The sequence below is a fragment of the Pinus tabuliformis genome, chromosome 5_2 (assembly GCF_031772625.1).
Source record: "Pinus tabuliformis cultivar Carrire ecotype Pingquan chromosome 5_2, CPIR1, whole genome shotgun sequence".
Classification (NCBI taxonomy): domain Eukaryota; kingdom Viridiplantae; phylum Streptophyta; class Pinopsida; order Pinales; family Pinaceae; genus Pinus; species Pinus tabuliformis.
Window position 1 is genome coordinate 571,404,321 of NC_142306.1, and position 27,645 is coordinate 571,431,965.

General features: G+C 35.6%; 1 protein-coding gene across 1 annotated transcript; it reads right to left on the reverse strand.

Annotated features, from left to right (window-relative positions):
- Positions 1-23,372: 23,372 nt before the first annotated feature.
- LOC149160254 (E3 ubiquitin-protein ligase PUB23-like) lies at positions 23,373-24,008 on the reverse strand. Its single transcript, XM_089434553.1, has one exon. The coding sequence runs from the start codon at positions 24,006-24,008 to the stop codon at positions 23,373-23,375; it is 636 nt and encodes a 211-aa protein (XP_089290679.1).
- Between the last annotated feature and the right edge of the window lie 3,637 nt (positions 24,009-27,645).

A 27,645-nucleotide genomic window follows, 5' to 3' on the forward strand; every position in this document is an offset into this window, starting at 1 on the left:
GTTATGGAAAATAGAGTGGCGAGGCAAGTGGAATCATCACATGTTGTGGAAAATAGAGCGGTGAGGCAAGTGTATCCATGCGAGCCCACATGGCCCAAAGGTCGTAGTTTAAATGTTTGGTTCAAAATTATTTGACAAATCACTTTTCAAGGGTTTGTTGGGGTAGTATAATGTTATAATGTCTGGATGGATTGCAAGTGTGTTAACACATATGCTACTAACACCGGGACAGGTGTCTATGGTAGAACAATAACTACCAGGGATGCTAGCTAAGGGGCTAGAATGATCAGGTGCTCAATATTTAGCTCAAAAATAAAAGTTCTTAGACTGACTCGAAAAATGTACAACTACGTTCGTCTCATCAAGACGATCACAATGCAATTCATTTCATTGAAAACGGAGTCCGGATGAAGGAGAAAAGGCCTGTTGTTCGTTTTTCTAAACAGCTAAAAAAATTGCAGAATGGGACATAATGATGACATGGCAGTCTAGTCAGCAAGGGGAATTTTCTTCACTTTTCGCTCAATGGGGTTATGACAAGTGTCACCTCTGGGTTCGCTAGTTTGATTGTGTGAATATGAAATTGCTTAATTGACCTTCAAGGTGGAATTTGATTTTTTTTTAGTTATTTAAATAGTATTATATATATTATATATATAATTTTATTTTATATTATATGGTTTTTAACCATATATTGTATATATATTTAATATATTAAATATATTAAATATTGATTCAATACAAATCCGCATATATATATAAATCCACATAATACATTTTCGAATGGTGCAACGATTTATAAAGTCAACGAACTATGGGAATGGCGTAAAAATTTCGGTGGTAAAATATATATGGGATGGTAGGAAGGACAGGTTTGAACCCATGACCTCCCCCTCCTAAACTCTAATACTTACCATTAGACCAAGTGCGCATTTGTTAAAAAAATTTCCACGACATTATACTTATGCCTACGGTGTAAACTGATGGCGGAGCAGAGGGAGCTGGCCTCACCATATGACCTCACTATGTAACCAATGGCCAGTGCTACACGATTAAGCGCATTTACATCGCCGTTAATCACGTTTTAAATTATTTAATTTGTTTTTTAAGTTGGTGGCATTTATGGCGGAGCCACCAAATCCGGAACTGCCACCAAACTTGGTGCACTTAACTGGAGTCTCCTTCAGATTTAGCGGGGTTTTCTAGAGAAAAATTGAATGAAGCATATCTTGCTCAATTTTCAACCAATTTTGAAAAATGAATAGTCAATTTTGGATGATTTCGACTTTGTAAAGACATTGGTAAGAGTTTCAAAGGCAATAGAAGACTAAAACATGTTATTTTTTCACAGGGAAGTTTAAGGAAGCCTAGAGCCACCAGGGAAGGGGATCATATCCAGAGCAGCCATAGTCAGTTTTCAGAGATACAATAGTCATTTTTGTCTAATTTGGACATTTTGAACACATTGGTGTAGGTATTAGGAGCCATAGATCTTTGTAAACAACATTTTTTTTTCCACATTGAGATAATACAGAGGCCCAAGCCATGGAAGTTGGACCAAGGAGATGTAGCCCAGGAGGGGTGAAATCCTTCATCAAAACACTGTGTTAATGTGTCTCTTTGATGGTTTGCTGCACTGTACATGTTTGCTATTCAATATTTCTTTCTGAAGCTGTTTTTCTCATGAATGCCTTTTTTTTAACTTAAGGAAACTTACCTATTTGTAAGCACCAACAACTAAGGAAACCTCAACACAAAAAGCAAGAAGCAAGCACATGTTTATAAATCTGTAATTGTTATTAGCACAACAAAACTAATCATACAAAAACAAATCAAGTTGGGATCAGAGAAAAGGTTGAATTTCTTGATTGATTGAGTTTGTGCAATTAGGGTTTTAATGGTTGCAAAAGTGTGATTCTTACAAGGTTAAAGTTGCAGAAAGGAGAAGGGAAGCTATTGGTTGCAACTCCTGAGGTAATGCCTAGAATAAGGAGAGCCACAAGGCCAAAATATCCACCACCCAAAGTTTCAATTCCAGCTGCACTTGAAACTCCTCAATTTTTGTCTTCAATAGAGATTGAAGAGGTACAAGTAGTACAAATTTCTGAGCCTGAATCCGTAACCATTATGTTTGGAGAAAGAGAGCTTGAAGGTCCTTCTTCACAAGAGGAAGAATTTGAGAAATATTTCTATACTTTGAATGAGATGGTTGAAGTCCTTTATGAAGAGAGGAACACTAGAATGGTTGGAGAGAGTTCTAAACCTCCACATGGAGAAGGAAGCTTAGAGGACAAAAAAGATGAGAAGAAGGATTCTAAAGGGAATAGTGGAAAGCCACCTCCATCTCCATCATCCTCATCATCTCTATCATATCACACAACATCATATTCCACTACCACCACTGAAACTGCACATACTCATTCCAAAACCCTGAAAGGAAAAACTCCATTACTAAAATTGGACATAAAATTCAAACTTCCCATATACAATGGAGAAGTGAATGCAAAAAAAATGGACAATTGGATTCGACAGTTGGAGGTATACTGCAGAATTCAAAACCTTCAAGAAGATGACATAAAGATCCAGTTGGCTTCACTAAGGCTAGAAGGAGCTGCACTAGTTTGGTGGGAAGCAAAGACTCAAGAGGAAATGAGAATCCATGGTAAGATATCCATTACTTGGGTTGAATTTGTTTATGCAATTAAAAGACAGTTTTATCCTTTAGCCTATATGCAAAAAACCATTATGAGTTGGTAGAATTTTAGGCAGCTTAAAGGCCAAACAATCCAAGATTATACAGAGGAGTTCAGGAAAAGGGCCTTGTTATTAAGAGTGAAATTGAATTCCCAAGATACGCCGTTGAAATATATTGGGGGTTTACGTTCCTATCTGAAACACACTATTCTTATGTTCAATCCAACTAATTTGGATGAAGTATGTGTGCAAGCTATGCATCTTGAATCTAGAGGAAAGAACACTTATGAAGAGAGTAGTAATAAAAATCCACCTAAGGGTAAGGAGAAAGAGAAAGGAGGAAAATGGAAGGGAAAGAAGAATGCAAGTGTGAAGAAAGAAGGGGAGAAAATCACATGCAAACATTGTTCCAAAGAGGGGCATGATGAAGCCCACTGCTAGAAATTGCATCCAGAAATGAGACCAAATAAGTTCAACAATAAAGGGAAACAGAAAACCACTGCTATCACTCAAGAAGATTTAGGTTATGAATCAGGTGATGAAAACAAAATCACTGTCATGGGATTTAAATGAAAACAGGATATTGCAAGCACTAGTTCGCAAAACTGTAACACTACTACTACTACTGATGAAAAGAGACGAATTGAGTTATTTCATGTTAGGCTCATATCTAAACACACCAAGATTGACACACTCTTTGATAGTGGGTCACAATCAAATCTAATCTCTGAAGACTTAGTCAACAGATTGAATCTTGAAACTGTACCTCACCATAAACCATACCCTTTGGGATGGATAACAAGAGACACCAGTTTACAGGTTACAAGAAAATGTTTGTTTAAGTTTGCAATCATTGCAAATTTTGTTGACCAAGTAGAGTTAGATGTGGTACCACTTGATATTTCAGGTGTGGTGGGTAGTCCATATTTGTGTCACTGGAAAGCAGTCTTTTACCACCATGAAAACAAGTATCACTTGTTCAAGGATGGTGTGGAGTACATAGTGAGAACCCATTGCAAAAAGCTGAACATTTCTTTGGTTAATGCAGGGGAGGAAAAAAGACTAGTGAATTCAAGTAAAAGTTTAATACTTCTCATGTTCAAGCCAAATGATGATATTGTTTATGAAAATGTTGTTACATGTAATGCAAATTTCAATTCTGATTTGGTTGGTTTAGTTCATCAAAGTGATGAATTATTTCAGGTTGTGAAAGAATTGTCCTTCAAGGAGAAAGAAACTTCACATGAAATATCCTTGCAACAATAGGTTTCTCTTTGTGATGTTAGCATGCAAGGGTTGACAAAATCGCAAAGTGTAGAGACACCAATGCAATGCAAAATTTTGTTGAACAATGGGCTCATTCAATCATCCCTTATGCCATGTTGTGCACCAATGGTTATGGTTCCAAATAAGATTGGTAAGTATTTCAAGAAAGAGGACAAAAGGAGTAGTTTTCGCTAAAGAAAAGTTGTAAAAATAGGTCAGTGCAAGAATATATATAATACCAAACAAGAATGGTCTGTATGGATTTTAATGTTGTATGCTCTTTATAGCACTTCTATTACATACATGTATTTGAGTCATGGCAAAAAAGAGTTCATTCTTGAAGAAATTGTCCACTTTGGTGACATAGACATGTTTAGAAAGTTTTCTTATGCACATGTCATCTATGAAGGAAAATTGTTTGATGTTTTGAAGATATCAAAGTAAAAGTTGGGTTTCACTTATTTGATGCATTTGGGCCATGATATTGGAAGAGGTAAGTTGAAAGCAAGCCTCTAAAAATTTGATGCCATTATTGATTGGTCAACACCCAAGATCGTCATTTTGATAAGAGGTTCGTTGGGAGCAGCCCAATGTTGAAGGATAGTTGTTTTTGACATTTCTTATTCCGAAGCTCCTTGGCATGCATTGTCATGTGTGTGAAAAGTCTTCCAGTGGGGAGGCAAACAGAAAGAGGCATGTGTTGCTGCAAACCAAAAGATCAATTCAATTCTTTTTTATGCTCTTTCAAACTTGAAAGGTTCATTTGAGTTTCAGGTTTTTGCAAGCAACTTCACCATCTTATTTCATTCAGAAGATTTCCATGGTGTAAAGATTAAGTTGCAGCGATCCATGCACTTTCATTGGGTGGATACTTGTAGTTACAAAATAGGTATAAGTAGCAAGTTCATTGTTATGCCTTTTAGGCCTATTGGTTATGTAACTGTTGTACTCAGGCGTCATTATGTTTTACATGAAAGTTATGTTCAGAAAATTTCATACTTTCAAGATGTACAATCGAGCTTGAGTCATGTAAACCAAGTAGTGAAATTTGTCATCCATTTGCATTATATTTTGTTATGTCGTCATGGTAAGAAGGATGTTGCTTTTGATGGTGACATGGAAAAAACCATGAGTTTCTATGAACGACTGAAAATGGTGCAACAAACAATGCAAGATCAGCTTGAAAAGGGCAAAGACAAGTACAGGTATAGAATGGGGTCCTCAAGGCAAGTGAATGTTGATTTCCTTAGAGAGGCGCTGAAGGAAACAAATTCGTCAAAAGCTAATTAGAACAAGCTTAGAAAGGTGAGAGGGCAGTTTCCTCATCTACTTGTCAGATAATAGTATCTTTTGAGGTCCCAAAGGCTTCTAGTGGGGAGGAATGACAAGGTGTTTAATATTTAGCTCAAAAATAAGAGTTCTCAGATTGGCTCGAAAACTGTACGACTGCGTCCTTCTAATCAAGATGATCGCAACACAATTCATTTCACTGAAAACAGAGTCCGGATGAAGGAGAAAAGGCACGTTGTTCATTTTCCTAAACAACAAAAAAAATTGTAGAATATGACAGAATGACAACATAGCAGTGCGGTCAAGAGTCCAGTCAGCAAGGGGAATCTTCTTCAGTTTTCGCCCAATGGGGCTGTGACAAGTGTCACCTCCGGATTCACCAATTTGGTTGTGTGAAGGTGAAATTGCCTAATTGGCCTCCAAGGTGGAATTTGAATTTTTTTTAGTTATATATATATATATATATATATATATATATATATATATATATATATATAATACATATTCGAATGGCACAATGATTTATAAAGTCAACGAACTATGGGAATGGCGTTAAAATTTCAGTGGTAAAATATATATGGGATGGGCAAAGGGCAAGTTTGAACCCATGACCTCCCCCTCCCAAACTCCAATACTTAGCATTAGACCAAACACACATTTGTTAAAACATTTTCCATGACATTATACTTATGCCTACAGTGTAAGCCGATGGCGGAGCAGAGGGAGCCAGCGCTGTGAGCCAACTCCCTCACCATATGACCTCACCGTATAACCAATGGCTCGTGCTACACGGTTAAGCGCGTTTAGAGTGCCGTTAATCACATTTTAAATTAATTAATTCGTTGTTTAAGTTGGCGTCATTTATGACAGAGCCACCAAATCCAGAGCCACCACCAAACTTGGCGGACTTAATTGGAGTCTCCTCCAGATTTAATGGGATTTCCTAGGGAAAAATTGAATGAAGCATATCTTGCTCAAATTTTGACCAATTTTGAAAAATGAATAGACAATTTTGGATGATTTAAACCTTATAAAGACATTGGTATAGGTTTCGGAGGCAATAGAAGACTTCTACAAGTGATTTTGCCACAGGGAAGTTCAAGGAAACCTAGAACCACTAGGGAAGGGGGTCATATCCAGAGAAGCCAGAGTTAGTTTTCAGAGATCCAAGAGTCATTTTTGGCTAATTTGGACATTTTGAACACATTGGGGCAAGTATCAGGAGCCATAGATATTTTTAAACAACATTTTTTCCAAATTGAGCTAATATAGAGGCCCAAGCCATGGAAGTTGGACCAAGGAGATGTAGCCCAGGAGGGTTGAACTCCTTCATCAAAACATTGTTTTAATGTGTCTCTTTGATGGTTTGCTGCACTGTACATGTTTGTTGTTCAGTATTTATTTTTGAAGCTATTTTGCTTTTGAATGTCTTTTTTAACTTAAGGAAAATTACCTGTAATTGTTATTAGCACAACACAACTAATCATATAGAAACAGATCATAGAAGAAGCTATTGAAAAAGGAGGTTGAAGTGGAGATTTTCTCTACATTGATGCTCCTATCTATGTCTATGTGGACTTTTTCCCCTTCCATGGTGCTTTCACCTGGTCAACTAGCCATTGGAAATTATCTTGGAATTGGATATGGAACTTAGCAAAGGTAAGCTAGGATAGGGGATGATGCTATTGTTTAAGTCTACAATTTACTTATTATTCATTGTTTGTTATTCATTATTTGCAGTTCAATTTCATATTGAAAAAGGAGTGAACTAAGTTTATGATACTACTGCTCATTCAACTAGATCTACTGCGCCTGGGTCTACTAGTTCTAGGTTTGGGTCTGCTACTTGTGCTATTGGATCTACTGAATTGGTTAGTGATGCTGAAATCACTGATGTTAATGCTACTAAAGTGGTGGGTACTTATGCTTCTATTGATGTTGTTACTTTTCAATATGTATCCGTGTGAAGGGATGCTGCTACTTATTCTGCTAGTACATAAGCTCCTGTTGTTACTATCTATACTTCTACTACTGCTATTGGTCGTGCTGGTACAAAAGCTGGATTAATAGTATCAACAGAATCTAGCTCTCTATCAGTAACTCGACTTGGAAGGGATTTTGGTAAAGCTACTACTGATGCTATATATATTACTCGTACTCGATCTACTTGAACAATAACTGAATAGGGAACTCAAACTCGAATTGATTTTGCTTGTGGAACCGTGCAAACTGTTTATTCCTCTGCAACTAGAGGACCCGCTTACTCTTTAATAGGACCTGGAAGGGATGCATGCAAGGATGCTTCCCGTGTCGTAAGTGAGTGATTTATGTTGTTGGCGAGTATTGGGTCCCTATAATACTAGTAATTACCCCATTACTATTGTAGTTGCATCCCTTATTAATATTGTTGTGCCCCTATTATCCCCATATTGTTATTACTGTGCCCCATAGAATCCCTCTATTGTTATTTTTGTGGCTTTATATTATTATTGTTAGGTCGGCTGGGTTATATTGTGACTCCTTAGACTCCCATATATAGAAAGGAGGTTTTTTCATTTGAATCATCCAAGAATTGTTCATTTATGTAATGTAAAGGAGGTTGCCCCCTCGAAGAGGTTAAATTCTAAGGCGTTGATCTATCTTTTCTATCTTTTCTTGAGCTGGTTTCATAACATTTGGTATCAGAGCTTTGGATTCTAGGGTTTTGCTGCTCCAAACAAGTCATCGTGGAATTTTCGCTATAAATTTTTTTCTGCGATGTTTCAGAAGTTGCAAAAAAAATCCATTTGAGAAGAAATCGCGCTAAACCTCGGGTCTGAATTTTAGAGCTTTTCACGCTATATTTGCGGAGATATGATCTGAGGAAGTTGGTCTTTTTTGCAGAATCCTAAATTACATTCCAAACAGGTGACCAGGGGAAAATTGTCATAACTTTCTCTCTGGGGATCAGATTGAAATTTTGTAAGAAGGTAAAAAAAGAGGATGTATTTTGGTTTCTTGTATGCATTTTTTAGATCCAAAGGTTGAAACAGTGACTCGTGGCACGTCGTACAAGTTCGCTCTACTGAACTAGTCTATAATCAAGCCACTGTGGGAGATTTCACATAACTCTTCCTTGGAGAATCCAATTTGGGTCAAACTTGTGGCATTGGAAAGAGGACACAAAGGGCTACTGCGGGTCACAAATTCAGAACTAGATGATTGGAAAGTACAGAGATACACCAGAGGCAATATCGAGCTCCTACCAAGTGAAAAAAGGTGTGTAGATTTTCTTAAATTTTTGCTTAAGCTTGGTTTGAAAATTTATTTTGAAGGAATTCAAATGGCATAGTAGAGCATTATTATCGGTAGCTGATGCCCCGAGGAAAAAAAATGCAAACACCTAGTAAGGAACCTGAAAGCTCTAGCATGACTCATGAAGAAGAGGAAGAAATGCTACATGATATATCAAAATTACAAGAACAAGTGCAACAAATGTCACTGTCACAAAAGCTAACAGAAGCTAAGATAAATGGTGTGGAAGCTGTTATGAAACCAGCTTACAAAAAGATAGAAAAGAGAGATCCACGCCTTAGAATTCAGCCTCTTCGAGGGGGCAACCTCCTTTACATTACATAAATGAACAATTCTTGGATGATTCAAATGACAAAACCTCCTTTCTATATATAGGAGTCTAAGGAGTCACAATATAATCCAGCCGACCTAACAATAATAATATAAAGCCACAAAAATAAAATAGAGGGATTCTATGGGGCACAGTAATAACAATATGGGGGCAATAGGGGCACAACAATATTAATAAGGGGTATAACTACAATAGTAATGGGGTAATCACTAGTATTATAGGGACCCAACATGCCCCTCTCCTTCAAAAAAGTGTTGTCCTCAACGCTTGAGTAGTTCTGGATACTTCTGCATAAAATTCTCATCCTCCCATGTGGAATCTTCAGCGGATAAGTTCTTCCACTTGATAAGATACTCTGAAATTGATCGATTTCGTAGCTGTCGAGTTCTTGTTTCTGTGACTGCTTCTGGTTCCAATATAATTTTTCCTTCCTCGTCAAGTTCTGGCAATATTGTTTGAACTGGGAGCTTGTCACCTATAACCTTCTTTAAACATGAAACATGGAAAACTGGGTGCAATCGAGAAGCTGCAGGAAGCTCCAATTTGTATGCCATAGTACCAATCTTTTGCAACACCTTGTACGGACCATAATACTTTGGTGATAATTTATTATCCTTCTTAGCTTGCTTGAGGGACATTTGCTTATATGGTTGTAGCCGTAGGAATACCCAATCACCTACATCAAAACTTCTTTCACTGCGATGTTGATCTGCCTGTTGTTTCATTCTATTCTGTGCCAACACGAGGTTATCCTTTAAGAGTTGGAGGACTTGTTGTTGATGTTCGATGTGATGTTCCACTGCCTGAACCTTAGAATTTTCTCTTAAATATGATGTGATGGATGGTGGTTGATACCCATAAAGTGCCATAAATGGGGTCATTTTTGTTGCTGTATGGAAGGAAGTGTTATACCACCATTCAGCCAGAGGCAACCATTTGACCCATTGTGTCTGTTTATCAGATACAAAGCAACGAAGATATCCTTCCAAACATTTGTTTACTATCTCAGTTTTCCCATCAGATTGAGGATGATAAGATGAGCTATGAGCTAACTGAGTACCAAGACAAGAAAATAATTCTGTCCAAAAATTTCCAGTGAAAATGGGATCTCTGTCACTTACAATAATCTTTGGGTTTCCATGTAGCTTTTGAATTGTTTCCATAAATGCAGTAGAAACTGTACTGGCTTTAAATGGATGTGATAATGCACAAAAGTGTGCATACTTGGTAAGTCTGTCAACTACCACCATGATGACACTCTTTCCCTCAGACTTGGGTAAACCTGTGATAAAATCCATTGAAACCTCCTCCCAACGTTGGCTTGGAATGGATAAAGGTTGTAATAGACCCGGTGTCTTAATTGTTTCAACTTTATTTTGTTGGCAAACCAAACATTCCGCCACAAACTTTTGAATATCTGATTTAAGGCCATCCCAAAAAAATTCCTTCTTAACCCTGTGGTAAGTTTTTAAAAATCCTGAGTGCCCTCCTAAGGGAGAAGTGTGCAATTCCATAAGAATCTTTTGTTTTAGCTGGGAATTCTTACAGAGGTATAAGCGATCTTTGTACCATAACGAATCATTTTGCCAGCTAAATGTATCAGACGTACTGGAATCTTGTTGTAACTTTCGAATAAGTGCCCACACTTCTTCGTCATTCTTCCATTCCTCCCTTGCTTCGTTTATCCAATCTGGTTGGATAATAGAAATGGCGCACAACAATGCTTCCACATCCTCATCCTTTCTTGAGAGTGCATCTGCCACCACATTTTGCTTCCCTTTTTTGTAGATGATTTCAAAGTCATAACCCAACATCTTTGTGACCCACTTTTGTTGCTCTTCAGAGGATAATCTTTGTTCTAAAAAGTATTTAAGGCTATCATGATCCGTTTTTACCTTGAAGTGTCTTCCCATTAGGTAGGGTCGCCATTTCTTAAGTGCATGGAGTATTGCCAACATTTCCTTCTCATAAATAGCTTTGCTTAAAAACTTTCCCTTGATTGGACGACTTTCAAAAGCAATGGGTCTTTCATCTTGCATTAGAACAGCACCAATTCCATTTCCTGAAGCATCACATTCCACAATAAAGGTTTTTGTGAAGTCCGGTGTAGCTAAGACCGGTGCTTGGCACATTGCCTCTTTAAGATGTTCAAAGGCCTTTGTTGCTTCCGGAGTCCATGAAAATGCATCTTTCTTCAATAATGTTGTTAGAGGTGCTGCTATTCTCCCATAATTCTTAACAAACTTGCGATAATACCCTGTCAACCCGAGAAATCCTCGCAGATGCTTTATGGATGTGGGGATTTTCCATTCCTTAATGGCTTTAATTTTGCTAGGGTCTACCTTAACTCCTTCATGAGATACAATATGACCCAAATATTCCACCTCCTGGACTCCAAAGAAACATTTGGATCTTTTTGCATATAATTGTTTCTCCTCCAATAGTTGTAGCACCTTGTCAACATGTTCAACATGATCCTTCCAAGACTTGTTGTAGATTAGTATATCATCAAAAAATACTAACACAAATTTTCTAAGGAATGGTTTGAAAATTGAATTCATCAAACCTTGAAATGTTGAAGGTGCATTGGTAAGGCCAAAAGGCATGACCAAAAATTCATAATGACCCTCATGAGTTCTAAATGCTGTTTTCGGAATGTCTTCAGTCTTCATTCTGATTTGATGATATCCTGAACGAAGATCCAACTTGGTGAAGTAAATTGATCCATGCAATTCATCCAGTAATTCATCAATGACAGGAATGGGGAACTTATCTTTAATAGTGAGCTTGTTGAGCTCCCTATAATCCGGACACATGCGCCATGATCCATCCTTCTTGTGCACCAATACTACTGGAGCAGAGAAAGAACTTTGACTCGGTTGAATTATACCAGCCTCTAGCATTTCTGCAACCATACGTTCAATTTCACTCTTTTGGACATAGGGATATCTGTACGGCCTGATGTTTGGAGGAACACTTCCTGGAATCAGATGAATAGCATGATCATGATCACGCATAGGTGGGAGACCTTTGGGAGTCTCAAATACCTTGGAATGATTGTCCAAGACTTTTTGGAGATCTGGAGAAATAGATGATTTCGATGTGGAAACATCTAGCGAACATAATTGTGCAATTACACCTCTTTGCTCCTTTTTTAGAAGCTTTGTCATACCATTAGAGCTGATTATCTTTCCTGGTTTCCCTGCAATACCCCTTAATTCAACTTCCTTTCCTTCCGTAGAAAATTTGATGAAAAGTTCTTGAAAATTAAAAGCTATTGTACCCAAGGATTGTAGCCATTGGACTCCTAGTACAACATCAACACCTCCCATTGGAATGGAAAGCATTGGGCTAGTCAATACATATTCTCCCATGGATAGCTTGATATTATGGCACTTTCCAGAGCAATTTATTGTTCCTCCATTTGCAATCATCACTTGACACTCTGGTGCTGGATATAGGAAGCAATTCAATTCTTTTGCTACCTTACAATGAATAAAATTGTGGGTGCTTCCTGAATCAATCAACACTATTACCTTTTTCTTCTTGATTTGTCCTTCTATCTTGATGGTTTGAGGAGTGGTAATTCCCGCCAATGCATTACAAGATATGGTCGGATTTATTTGTTCTTCATCTAGGCTTTGTTCCTGAAGTATATCCTCTTCTTTTGACCTTTCTTGCTCCTTTTCTTCTTCCTCTTCACAATCTATGTAGAATAATTTCTTCTCAGCACACTTATGACCTTTAGTGTATTTGCTATCACAACTGTAACAAAGCCCTTTTGCTCTTTTTTCTTCCAATTGTTGTGGTGTCAACCTTATAGGTTGTGGAAGACTAGGGGCAACAACACTTCCGTCTTTATAGTTGTGAGTGGTATGCTTCCTGGTTGCCATAATTTTGCTTTCCATTTTTCTTGCTAACCTGAATGCCTTCTCTAATGAATCAGGTTCCCAAAGGCGAACATCATGTTGGATATTATCCTTTAAAGACCCTATGAACACATCAATCCTATGCTCCTCTGGAATATCTTTTACCCTTATGTTCAATTTTTGGAACTCCTCAATGTGCTCCATTATTGAACCCTTTTGTTTGAGACTTATCAATTGGCTAAAAAAAGTGTTGCTTTTTGTATCCTCATAATGTGCTATCAATTCTTCCGTAAAAATTGCCCAAGTGATAAATTGTTTACGAGAGCAAAGCCATTGATACCATACAAACTGATTTGGTTCCAAATATAAAGTTGCCATACGTACCTTTTGTGTGTTTTGCACATTATTGAGATCAAAGAATTGCTCCATCTGTAATATCCATGTGGCAGGATCCTTGCCATCAAACTTCCTCATATCGATTTTTGGAATATGGTGAGTCTTCGATCCAACATTAGCATCTATGGAATCATGATTAACATTTCTTTTGTTCTCATCATGAGTTTCCTTTAGTACCCTTTCACCCTTAGGGACCATTTCTTGTAGCAACTTATTCATATTTATCTTCAATTCGTCCATGTATGTCTTCAAATCTATCTTCAAATCATCCATCTTAGCTTCTACACCTTTCTTTAAACAGTCCATCTTAGCTTCTACACCTTTCTTTAAACCATCCATCTTAGCTTCTACATCTTTCTTTAAACCATCCATCTTAGATTCTGTTCCTTTTTGTGCAAGGGACAGTTGTTGCACTTGGTCTTGTAATTTTGATATATCATGTTGCATTTCTTCCTCTTCTTCATGAGTCATGCTAGAGCTTTCAGGTTCCTTACTAGGTGTTTGCATTTTCTTTCCTCGGGTCATCAGTTACCGATAATAATGCTCTACTATGCCCTTTGAATTCCTTCAAAATAAATTTTCAAACCAAGCTTAAGCAAAAATTTAAGAAAATCTACACACCTTTTTTCACTTTGTAGGACCTCGATATTGTCTCTGATGTATCTCTATAATTTCCAATCTTCTAGTTCTAAATTTGTGAGCTGTAGTAGCCCTCTATGTCCTCTTTCCAATTCCACAAGTCTGACCCAAATTGGATTCTCCAAGGAAGAGTTATGTGAAATCTCCCACAGTGACTTGCTTATAGACTAGTTCAGTAGAGAAAACTTGTACGACGTGCCACGAGTCACTGTTTCAACCTTTGGATCTGAAACATGCATACAATAAACTACATTCCGTCCTCTTTCTGTACCTTCTTACGAAATTTCAATCCGATGCCCAGAGAGAAAGTTATGACGATTTTCCCCAGGTCACTTGTTTTGAATGTAATTCAGGAGTCTGCAAAAAGACCAACTTCCTCAGATCATATCTCCGTAAATATCGCGCGAAAATCTCTGAAATTTGGACCCAAGGTTCAACGCAATTTATTCTCAAATTGGTTTTTTTTTGCGACTTCTGAAACTTCACAGAAAGAAAGTTATAGCGAAAATTCCACGATGACCTGTTTGGAGCAGCGAAACCCTAGAATCCAAAGCTCTGATACCAAATGTTATGAAACCAGCTCACAAAAAGATAGAAAAGAGAGATCCACGCCTTAGAATTCAGCCTCTTCGAGGGGGCAACCTCCTTTACATTACATAAATGAACAATTCTTAGATGATTCAAATGACAAAACCTCCTTTCTATATATAGGAGTCTAAGGAGTCACAATATAATCCAGCCGACCTAACAATAATAATATAAAGCCACAAAAATAAAATAGAGGGATTCTATGGGGCACAATAATAACAATATGGGGGAAATAGGGGCACAACAATATTAATAAGGGGTATAACTACAATAGTAATGTGGTAATTACTAGTATTATAGGGACCCAACAGAAGCTAAGATGAATGGCATGGAAGCTAAGATGGACAACTTGAAGATAGATTTGAACACAAATTTGAAGACAGGCATGGCAGATTTGAAGACATATTTGATAAATTTTCTACAAGAAATACTTACCAATGGTGAAAAGGTAGTAAAGGAAACTCATGATGCAAACAAAAGAAATGTTAATCATGATTTCTTAGACTCTAATGTGGGATCAAAAACACACCATATTCCAAAAATCGATATGAGGAAGTTTGATGGCAAGGATCCCGCAACATGGATATTACAAATGGAGCAATTTTTCAATCTCAATAATGTGCAAAACACACAAAAGGTACGTATTGCAACTTTATATTTGGAACCAAATCAGTTTGTATGGTATCAATGGCTTTGCTCTTGTAAACAATTTATCACTGATTGATTGATACTAGTGTTGATTGATTCAGGAAGTACCCACAATTTTATTCATTGTAAGGTAGTAAAAGAACTGAATTGCTTCTTATACCCAGCACCAGAGTGTCAAGTGATGGTTGCAAATGGAGGAACAATAAATTGCTCTGGAAAGTGCCATAATATCAAGCTATCGATGGGAGAATATGTATTGACTAGCCAAATGCTTTCCATTCCAATGGGAGGTGTTGATGTTGTACTAGGAGTACAATGGCTACAATCCTTGGGTACAATAGCTTTCAATTTTCAAGAACTTTTCATGAAATTTTCCGTGGAAGGAAAGGAAGTTGAATTAAGGGGTATTGCAGGGAAACCGGGAAAGATAATTAGCTCTAATGGTATGACAAAACTTCTAAAAAAGGAACAAAGGGGTGTAATTGCACAATTATGTTCGTTATATGTTTCCACATTGCAATCATCTATTTCTCCAGATCTCCAAAAAGTCTTGGACAATCATTCCAAGGTATTTGAGACTCCCAAAGGTCTCCCACCTATTCGTGATCATGATCATACTATTTATTTGATTCCAGGAAGTGTTCCTCCAAACATCAGGCCATACAGATATCCCTATGCCCAAAAGAGTGAAATTGAATGTATGGTTGCAGAAATGCTAGAGGCTGGTATAATTCAACTGAGTCAAAGTTCTTTCTCTGCTCCAGTAGTATTAGTGCACAAGAAGGATGGATCATCACGCATGTGTCCGGATTATAGGGAGCTCAACAAGCTCACTATTAAAGACAAGTTTCCCATTACCATCATTGATGAATTACTGGATGAATTGCATGGATCAATTTACTTCACCAAGTTGGATCTTCGTTCAGGATATCATCAAATCAGAATGAAGACTGAAGACATTCTGAAAACAACATTTAGAACTCATGAGGGTCATTATGAATTTTTGGTCATGCCTTTTGGCCTTACCAATGCACCTTCAACATTTCAAGGTTTGATGAATTCCATTTTCAAACCATTCCTAAGAAAATTTGTGTTAGTATTTTTTGACGATATACTAATATACAGCAAGTCTTGGAAGGATCATGTTGAACATGTTGACAGGGTGCTACAACTATTGGAGGAGAAACAATTATATGCAAAAATATCCAAATGTTTCTTTGGAGTATAAGAGGTGGAATATCTGGGTCATATTGTATCTCATGAAGGAGTTAAGGTAGACCCTAGCAAAATTAAAGCCATTAAGGAATGGAAAATCCCCACATCCATAAAGCATTTGCGAGGATTTCTTGGGTTGACAGGGTATTATTTCAATTTTGTTAAGAATTATGGGAGAATAGCAGCACCTCTAACAACATTATTGAAGAAAGATGCATTTTCATGGACTCCAGAAGCAACAAAGGCCTTCGAACATCTTAAAGAGGCAATATGCCAAGCACTGGTCTTAGCTACACCGGACTTCACAAAAACCTTTATTGTGGAATGCGATGCTTCAGGAAATGGAATTGGTGCTGTTTTAATGCAAGATGAAAGACCCATTGCTTTTGAAAGTCATCCAATCAAGGGAAAGTTTTTACACAAAGCTATTTATGAGAAGGAAATGTTGGCAATACTCCATGCACTTAATAAATGGCGACCCTATCTAATGGGAAGACACTTCAAGGTAAAAATGGATCATGACAGCCTTAAATACTTTTTAGAACAAAGATTATCCTCTGAAGAGCAACAAAAGTGGGTCACAAAGATGTTGGGTTATGACTTTGAAATCATCTACAAAAAAGGGAAGCAAAATGTGGTGGCAGATGCACTCTCAAGAAAGGATGAGGATGTGGAAGCATTGTTGTGCGCTGTTTCTATTATCCAACTAGATTGGATAAACGAAGCAAGCGAGGAATGGAAGAATGACGAAGAAGTATGGGTACCTATTCGAAAGTTACAACAAGATTCCAGTACGTCTGATACATTTAGCTGGCAAAATGATTCTTTATGGTACAAAGATCGCTTATACCTCTGTAAGAATTCCCAACTAAAACAAAAGATTCTTATCGAATTGCACACTTCTCCCTTAGGAGGGCACTCAGGATTTTTAAAAACTTACCACAGGTTTAAGAAGGAATTTTTTTGGGATGGCCTTAAATCGGATATTCAAAAATTTGTGGCGGAATGTTTGGTTTGCCAACAAAATAAAATTGAAACAATTAAGACACCGGGTCTGTTACAACCTTTATCCATTCCAAGCCAACGTTGAGAGGAGGTTTCAATGGATTTTATCACAGGTTTACCCAAGTCTAAGGGAAAGAGTTTCATCATGGTGGTAGTTGACAGACTTACCAAGTATGCACACTTTTGTGCATTATCACATCCATTTAAAGCCATTACGGTTTCTACTGCATTTATGGAAACAATTCAAAAGCTACATGGAAACCCAAAGATTATTGTAAGTGAAAGAGATCCCATTTTCACTGGAAATTTTTGGATAGAATTATTTTCTTGTCTTGGTACTTAGTTAGCTCATAGCTCATCTTATCATCCTCAATCTGATGGGCAAACTGAGATAGTAAACAAATGTTTGGAAGGATATCATCGTTGCTTTGTATCTGATAAACAGACACAATGGGTCAAATGGTTGCCTCTAGTTGAATGGTGGTATAACACTTCCTTCCATATAGCAATAAAAATGACCCCATTTATGGAACTTTATGGATATCAGCCACCATCCATCACATCATATTTAAGAGAAAATTCTAAGGTTCAAGCAGTGGAACATCACATAGAATATCAACAACAAGTCCTCCAACTCTTAAAGGATAACCTCGTGTTGGCACAGAATAGAATGAAACAACAGGCAGATCAACATCGCAGCGAAAGAAATTTTGATGTAGGTGATTGGGTATTCCTACGGCTACAACCATATAAGCAATTGTCCCTCAAGCAAGCTAAGAAGGATAATAAATTATCACCAAAGAATTATGGTCCATACAAGGTGTTGCAAAAGATTGGTACTATGGCATACAAATTGGAGCTTCCTGCAGCTTCTCGATTGCACCCAGTTTTCCATGTTTCATGCTTAAAGAAGGGTATAGGCAACAAGCTTCCAGTTCAAACAATATTGCCAGAACTTGATGAGGAAGGAAAAATTATATTGAACCGGAAGTAGTCACAGAAACAAGAACTCGACAGCTACGAAATCGATCAATTTTAGAGTATCTTATCAAGTGGAAGAACTTATCCGCGGAAGATTCCACATGGGAGGATGAGAATTTTATACAGAAGCATCCAAAACTACTCAAGTGTTGAGGACAACACTTTTTTTGAAGGAGAGGGGCATGTTGGGTCCCTATAATACTAGTAATTACCCCATTACTATTGTAGTTGCATCCCTTATTAATATCGTTGTGCCCCTATTATCCCCATATTGTTATTACTGTGCCCCATAGAATCCCTCTATTGTTATTTTTGTGGCTTTATATTATTATTGTTAGGTCGGCTGGGTTATATTGTGCCTCCTTAGACTCCTATATATAGAAAGGAGGTTTTGTCATTTGAATCATCCAAGAATTGTTCATTTATGTAATGTAAAGGAGGTTGCCCCCTCGAAGAGGCTAAATTCTAAGGCATTGATCTATCTTTTCTGTCTTTTCTTGAGCTGGTTTCATAATAGCGAGATGTTCAATATTGTAGTTTACATTCATTACGGATATATCGGTCACTCGGGCTTAGGCATAATCATCAATGACTGACATAGATAGATAAGCTATTGTGGCATGAAGGCTCTCTCCCTCTATGATTATAGGCTGGTTCCATAGGCCCATGGAAATGACACCTCCGTACACCGTCGACGGTAACTGTGTGATATATGGGACAAGACCAGTACATTAGAGAAGGAAACCACTGCTTTTTTATTTAATTTAATGCTTAATGAAGTTTAAAGCTGGGTTTTTAAGCCAAGTCTCAGTCACTAAATCAAGATTATTCCCAAAGATTGCTTTTCTGCTTAAGTTAAGATTACAAAAAAGCAACAACTTCAATTTCTAAAAAGAGAAGTTACTATTAGTTGCATTATTTTATGAAGTTACTATTAGTTATTTCTATCTTCTCAATGAATTTTTTAATCGCAGTGAACTTTTGGGAGCATGTGAAGCGAAAATTCTCACTCTGAATCTATAACCAATAATATTATTTGACAACTTCTGTTATTATCAAAATACATGGATTATAGAATGAATAATCAACGGTTCAAAATATCAATAGTCTTAGATTTCATTTTCACTCTGCCTATAAAAGGTTCTAAAGAGCCATTCTCCCTTGGAGAAGAGCTATTTAACTTAGTTGATATAGCAACTGTGTAAGCTTCTTTTGAATAAGATTGGCTTTCCAAAAAAGCTAAGGAACCTACGAAGTTTGTTTAAAAAGCATGTAGTATTCAATGGTTTCCATGTTATTTTGAGTTTAATTATTTATTCCAACTTCCTTGCTAGTTTTGGTTCTAATCTGAATCAACGACTCGCTGGTTCTAATCTGCATATCTGCATCAACGACTATCACCTTGGGTTGTTGGTTCTAATCTGCATATCTGCAATGACTATCACTTTGATTCATTTATAATTTTTTTTCTTTCTTTATCTCAAAACCAAGCAAGCTCACTTTCATTGTAGAGAGTCCCTTCCCACTCCAAACAAGAACTAACTGCCATGAAGCCTCCCTTGTTTCTTTTAAAAATTAATAAACCATCACTAATTTTAATTTTAGCAAACAATTATTTATGAGATTGTAAATTTTATTATATGAAAAAGGGTCTCTTAAACCCGTCCAAGAATTTTTATAAAAGTGACACGTTTAGTTAAAAAAAACAAACCAATATAAATTAAAACAAAATAAAACCAAACAAACCAATATAACTTATAACTAGCAATTGTCCCAAAAGGTACAAAGAGAGGCCAATAGGATTATTAAATTGGAATTGTTGAATTTTTCTAGAAGAGTTAATTGGTTTGTGGAAAACCTTGTTTTCTTGGATTGGATCATTGTGCAATTACTTTTCTTTAGATTTTTTTTTATATCTATATTACAAGGAACACATTGAATGTCTTATTTCATTTTAGAGTAAGTTAATTACCCAAAATCAAGAGGTTAAGTTAATTACCCAAAATCAAGAAACCTCTATAGATGGCCAAGCATATACGAAGAATACATCTCATTCATATGCAATACCAAATCCATCTTTTCTTTTCTTTGAGTAAAATTTCAAAAGCATGAACACATGCCATTTCATATGCACAATAAACCCAACTTCTGAAATTTCAATGCTTGGATGCATCCCATTCATATGCTACAGTAAACCCATATTTTCCTTAAATTTCAATCCATAAACACATCCATTCATGAGCCATAACAGAACCACAAAAAACAAAACCCCCTGAACTGTTAATACATTATCTACTCAGAGAGAGGTAAGACGAAAGGACAACACTATCTGTGGATCCTCCATGTCTCCCAAGGAGATGAGGAGTGTCCCGTGACCCATTAATGCATTGGTCTTCTCAGGAGTGCGATGTTTTGCATATTAAAAGGAGGATGGAACAATAATGATATTAGTTACAAAAGAAGTAACCATTTTATGAATTTTAACAAGAAAACATATACCAATATGAACTCAATAATGTTTTTTGAGTGAATATGGTAGCACTACTATGAGAATGATGGAATATGTGAGTCTTAAATTACTTGATTACCTTAGTTTCATTAAATATTTAGTATATTATTTTCAAATTGACATTAACATTGAACAATTAAATTGTGATTAATCTTACTAATAAATTCCCAATGTTATTACAATTTACATATATAAATAGAAAATATAAATAATAATTTTCATCTATAAAGGAGCCTAAGAGTGGAGGCAAACCAAAATGCATTATGGTGATGGTAGGATTCAAAAACGTTATTTAAACTAAATGCAATGCCCTTTCTTAAACTAACGAGAATCAACAATGTTCATAACACATGAATGACTTCAAGTGGTCATTCATAGAAATAATATGTCCAAACTTGAACAATATTCATAACACAATTCCAGTTTGGGATTCAAAAAGATAATGTGTCAAATTTCCTTTGAAAAGTTTTAATTAAGTGACAGAAAAAATCGTCTATATAAGTAATTAGTAATATGTATGAGCTGGGAGATGGTTTTTCTATTCGAGTAATAGGATATTTATATATGTATGAGCTAGGTGATGATTTTTCTATTCTAGTATTAGGATATTTATATATGTATGAGATAGGTGATGATTTTTCTATTCTGGAAAGTTACACCCTATTTTATCATGGAAAAATAAATCCAAAATAAAATAAAAAAGATTTTAACTAGATACTAAGAGAAACTACTATGTGATAAATAATTAACCAAGAAACTAAATATTCAAACATCGGAGTAAGAACATTAATAGTTATGAAAAATCTAACCTTTCCTTTAACATTTTATAATACGCATCCCAAAAAAATTTGTTATGGGTTATTTTTAGAATCTAAACCCCTTGAAACAGCTGAGAAGATTTCAACCCATGTTTTATTTTGAAATGAATTGTATTTAGTATATTCTTTTCAAATTGACATTAACATTGAACAATTAAATTGTGATTAATCTTACTAATAAATTCCCAATGTTATTACAATTTACATATATAAATAGAAAATATAAATAATAATTTTCATCTATAAAGGAGCCTAAGAGTGGAGGCAAACCAAAATGCATTATGGTGATGGTAGGATTCAAAAACGTTATTTAAACTAAATGCAATGCCCTTTCTTAAACTAACGAGAATCAACAATGTTCATAACACATGAATGAATTCAAGTGGCCATTCATAGAAATAATATGTCTAAACTTGAACAATATTCATAACACAAATTCCAGTTTGGGATTCAAAAAGATAATGTGTCAAATTTCCTTTGAAAAGCTTTCATTAAGTGACAGAAAAAATCGTCTATATAAGTAATTAGTAATATGTATGAGCTGGGTGATGATTTTTCTATTCGAGTAATAGGATATTTATATATGTATGAGCTAGGTGATGATTTTTCTATTCTAGTATTAGGATATTTATATATGTATGAGATAGGTGATGATTTTTCTATTCTGGAAAGTTACACCCTATTTTATCATGGAATAAATAAAACCAAAATAAAATAAAAATGATTTTAACTAGATACTAAGAGAAACTATTATGTGATAAATAATTAACCAAGAAACTAAACATTCAAACATCGAAGTAAGTAAGAACATTAATAGTTATGAAAAATCTAACCTTTCTTTTAACATTTTATAATACGCATCCCAAAAAAAATTGTTATGGGTTATTTTTAGAATCTAAACCCCTTGAAACAACTGAGAAGATTTTGACCCATGTTTTATTTTGAAACGAATCGTATTACTTCTAATTGGTCCCTTGCCTTTGCTTTTCCAAAGTCTTCAAGCGAAAGAACATCAACAATGGATAGCTTTTGCATGTGCAGAGGGTCATGCTTTTTCCCAATAGCAACTTAATGTATTCCAGTTTCCTAGTTTTTTAACTCAAATAATTAAGACTCTACATATAGGTTTTTCCTCAGGTTTATGATATTTGATCAACAAAGGGGATCACTGTGCATGTGCACGGATAGTCCATTCTGTGCAAAATGAAATCATTTGGAAAACTCTCATGAAATCTACTCAAAACTACAGCCTGCAAGAAATTGACACTATACGAATGCAGCGATTGTTATGAAAGAACATAAAGTAAATTGGTTTCAGATTAGAAAGGATTGGAGATTTGTGCGTAAGATTTATTGGAGAAACAATGAGACTTGTAAATGCGATAATACACCAAAAACGAAACTTGGACATCTTAACTTCTTTCATCATATCTGTTATGCAAATGCTAAGACAAACTGCTAGAATATTTAGCGAAAATTACGATCAGCACAATAAAGATAAACATATATCTCAAATATGTCTGGATCTACTAAGCATTTATACAATTCTTCCATTCTCACTAAAAATTAAGAAAATCTGATAATTTTTCAAGTTTTCTCTACGTATAATTTTAAATATAATTTGGATAATCACTTCTCATCAGGTGGGGAAGACAAGCGGAGGCTCTGAAAGTATTTGCATGCAATTTCAATACCTCCTTCGCTTTCTGCTTTGTTTTGTTTGTGCAATCGAGTTGTTGAAGCGTACACAGTTTAGATAGAGCCCCGCACTGAAGCATCTCCCGAAGAATGAATGCATTTGAAGAATATGTGCAAAGTGACCAAAGGATTCACATTGCTTTCTTAGTGGCAGTTTCTAAAACCCTAATAATCTTCTTCGAGACTACAACAATACCCATAGCGTGATCAGCCATGGCAACCCTTCCTTCTGCGTAGTCCACTAGCATGTCCAACAGATCTAAAATCCTTTCACACTTGGGCTTCTCGGCATCTGGAAGTAATTCGATCAGAGAAAATACAACACCTGCCTCAATTGCCAGCAATCTGTTCTTTTGGGATTTCTTACATATTGCTATGAGGACAACCAAGGCGGCCACGGTTGCCTGATGGCAAACTTCACCTGTTATGAGTTCTAAGAGCCCTTGGAAAATATCAATCCTTTCCCTGGCAACAAATTCCCAATCAGATATCCAAACAGAAACCTTTTGCATTAAAACTGCCATGTGAAGACGAGCTTCAGTGGTTCCCTTCTGTAAGATCAAGGCCATTGACCTAATGAATGTTGTCTCTGTCAGTGATTTTGCAGTTTCACGGGTTATAGGAATCAGATGCAATATACACAACGCTTCTATACAAGCCTCGAAATTTTCATTCTCATTCTCTTCACAGCAATAAGAATTGATCAGAGAGGCCAAAGCATGACTCGAACCAAACACAATGATGCACTGACGGTTTGCTAAACCCATAGATATTGAAAATCAAAAGCATACCTGCTTCTATCCATAAAAAATTTCAAGAATTTCATTCCAATGGATCAAGAATTTCATCTCTATCGATTCTTTTGCTCAACATAACAACAACAAAATAGAATTGCCAGGACCACGCAAACACTCCTTTAAAAAAACATAAATTAAATTCAAAACAGAGAAAAACACAACAAAAATAAAACACTGTAAAATCCAAAATGCATGGCCATGCAACAAAGAAAATAAACTTCAACAAGAAACAAGGCAAGGCAATGCAATGCAGAATCTTGAAGAAAATGATGAGATGAAAGTGAGAACGCGCTCTGTGAGATGCTTAATACTAATCAGTGCTTGCCAAAAGCCAGGGAAGAAGAACAGTACTTGCCAAAAGCCAGGGAAGAAGAAGAAAAACAACAACTGGAAGGGAAAAAGCAGTAAAAATATGTTCAAGAGTGACATAAAAGAATGGAAAAAAGCAGTAAGGCAACTCAACTGATATTTGGAAAAAGTAGTGACAATTCAACGGTTGAAAGTGTCTCACTTGATCGAACAGATCAGAATAAAAGTGTTGACAATTGTTGATGCATAGGAAATGCCTATTGACCTAAATATGATTGTAAATTTTATTATATGAAAAAAAGGTCTTTTATAGACCGGTCCATGAATTTTTATAAAAGTGACACGTTTAGTTAAAAAAACCCAAACCAATATAAATTAAAACAAAAGAAAACCAAACAAACCAATATAACTTATAAATATGATAGTTTAATATTCATTATAACAATTATATAAATAAAAAGAATAAAAGTTAAAATTGAAATTATTCCACAAATATTTTAGTGTATAAATTGGTATATGAATTTTATAACTAATAATTTTAAAAATAGTATTGAAATAACTTGAAATTTTTATATATATTGAAATAATTTTAAAAATAGTATTGAAATAACTTGAAATTTTTATATATATTAAATGCAAAAAATCACACATATATATTTTAAGATGAAAAAAGTTTGTAAAAATTTAGGTATGGAACAATTTAATCCTCTAAAAATATAATAAATTTAAAATTAAAATAAATTTATATGAAATCTGTTTTATTTTTATTAATTCTTATAAGTTTTATAATAGAGTCATTATTCTGAATTTGCTTTTGTTCAAAATATTGAAACACTCTTATTAGCATAAAGAATAGAAAGTTGACGTTGATTCATATTCAGTGCCTAGTTCAAGAGAATATTTGCATGCAAAAGCATAAATTTAGGTTGCATTTTTCAAGTCAATCATCAGACCTTGGGAAGAGCTTGTCAACAACAAGCACATAACTGGTCTTGGATATGGTAAGGAGGCATCCTTTCATATTCCAGATTACTCAGAACCCATCAAATTTTAGAGTGCTAGATTTCTTCATAACAGTTCATTTTCAGCTGTTCCAGATTCTGCTCCTCTTCTACAACAACCACAACAAAATGTTAAATGCTAACATTGTGACCGAGTTGGCCATATGAAAGATCACTATTTTGATCTTCATCCACGTGAGCACTGTCATAAAACCACTCATTCTTCAAACAAATGCTTCAAAAACAAGCCTCTTGAAAGAACAAAGATTCATCTTGGATGGATTGCTTCTTGGCAATGGGCTTCAACAACCAAGAAGATATTTCAGTCATATGTCAAAACAAGTTCTAGAGTATTGAACGGCCTTGCAATTGAGTTTTCTCCATCTTCTCACCTTGTACCTGATAGGGGGGAAGTGATGGTCATATACAAGCTTCAAAGCCACATCAAGCGAGCTTGAGCCACAACCCACGATACCAGATTTAGAGTTGTATCCAAAGACAAAGATGCCCCTGAGCATGCCTTCGGTTGGTGTTCAGCCTTAAACCATCCATGCGGGGTTGAGACCTCCCTTTTCCAGATTGAGCTTCTCCCTCTTCAAAGAATTGGGGGCACTTCCTCTAGCAGAAAACGTCAGCTTCTTGCCAGTTCTGGAAGAGTTCCAGGAGTTGCATTAAGCATTCCAGAGGTGGTGGTCATCCTTAAACCACCGCAGGTTGAGACATCCCTTTTTATGTAGGTTACAAACCTCCCTTTTCTAGGTTGAATGTCTCCCTCTTCAAAGCATTAGGAGCACTTCCTCTAACAGAAGACTTCAACTTCATGCCAAATTTGGAAGAGTTCCGGGAACTGCATTAAGCATTCTAGTGTTGGTGGTCATCTTTAAACCACCATCTTATGCCAAGATTTCAGAGAACACATTTAACCTAGTGCTGCCATGAATTTTTGTACATTTTTTATTACAACTCTCTTCTTGGACATTTTTTATACTCCTTTAGATTAAGGGGGGAAATGTTGGACACCTAACCCACCAAGGATTAAGTTGTGGGAGCTGAACGGTCAAAGAGAGTCCAAGAGACGTTGGAATATGAATCCAATGGTCACACTATGTATTTTAAATGTACATTATGTTAATAAGAAATGCAATTCCCTGTTCTATCATTCATGACTGTTCACATATATGTGTGCCTAATAGTGAAATTGGGTATTATTCAATTTCCAAGATACAATGAGATAAAAGAGCTTTTCCCCTGTGAGATCCTAAGAGGGTTGAAGATGAAAATCACTTTCTTTTAGAATGTCCATTTTATACTCACATTCAATCTATTTTTCAAAATATTTTTCACACTAATCTTCTTAACCTTATATCTCAGCGAAACTATGGTGATTTGGAAGCACTTCTCTCACTTCATTTTGAACATAGAAATAAGATGTTAAAAAATTCTAAGTAATCTCTTACCTTTTTAAGGTCCAATAAACCATATAAATTTTAGTGAACATTAATCATCATCATTATGAAATTATGGTGTAATCTAACTTATAGACAAAATAACAATTTTCAGTAGATTCTAACGATACAATTTCAAGCAAGATTGTAATTTTTTATTGTTCAAAATACATTTTTGAATGAATAAATGGATTCAATGCCTGAAAAACCCTCGAGGCAGTCGAATTATACATATTAAACAAGTTAAACTCAAGTTTTTTTTAAGATTCTCTACCAGATTTTCGATTAAAATTAACTAGACAACATGCTAAAAAAAAGCCATATCATCTATAAGTTAAACCACATCTAAAATTATTCTTCTACTTAAATACACAAGAAATAATTATAAATTATTACATATTTCTTGTTCACGTGTGGAGATTTCTTATATGCATCCAAGGTGGGTCTACATTCTTTGAAACCATAGAATTTTTATCGTACCAAGTAATGTAGTTGGTGCAAGCCTATTTTCATAAATTAACCAGAAAAATGCCAAAAAAAGGCATGTTGTCTATAAGTTAATCTACAAATAAAATTATTCTTCTACTTAAATACACAAGAAAAAATTATAAATTATTACATTTTTCTCGGTCACATGTGGAGATTGCTTATATTAATCCAAGTGGGTCTACATTCTTTGAAACCATAGAATTTTTATCACATGTGGAGATTGCTTATATTAATCCAAGTGGGTCTACATTCTTTGAAACCATAGAATTTTTATCGCACCAAACAATGTAGTTAGTGCAAGCATATTTTCATCACTTTATAAACAAGTGCTACATAGTAGCTAGTCTTTGCCGCTTAGTTCAA

Bases quoted from the DNA above. Each gene is read 5' to 3' on its own strand.
- LOC149160254 (XM_089434553.1), bottom strand. From the start codon at position 24,008: ATGGGTTTAGCAAACCGTCAGTGCATCATTGTGTTTGGTTCGAGTCAT.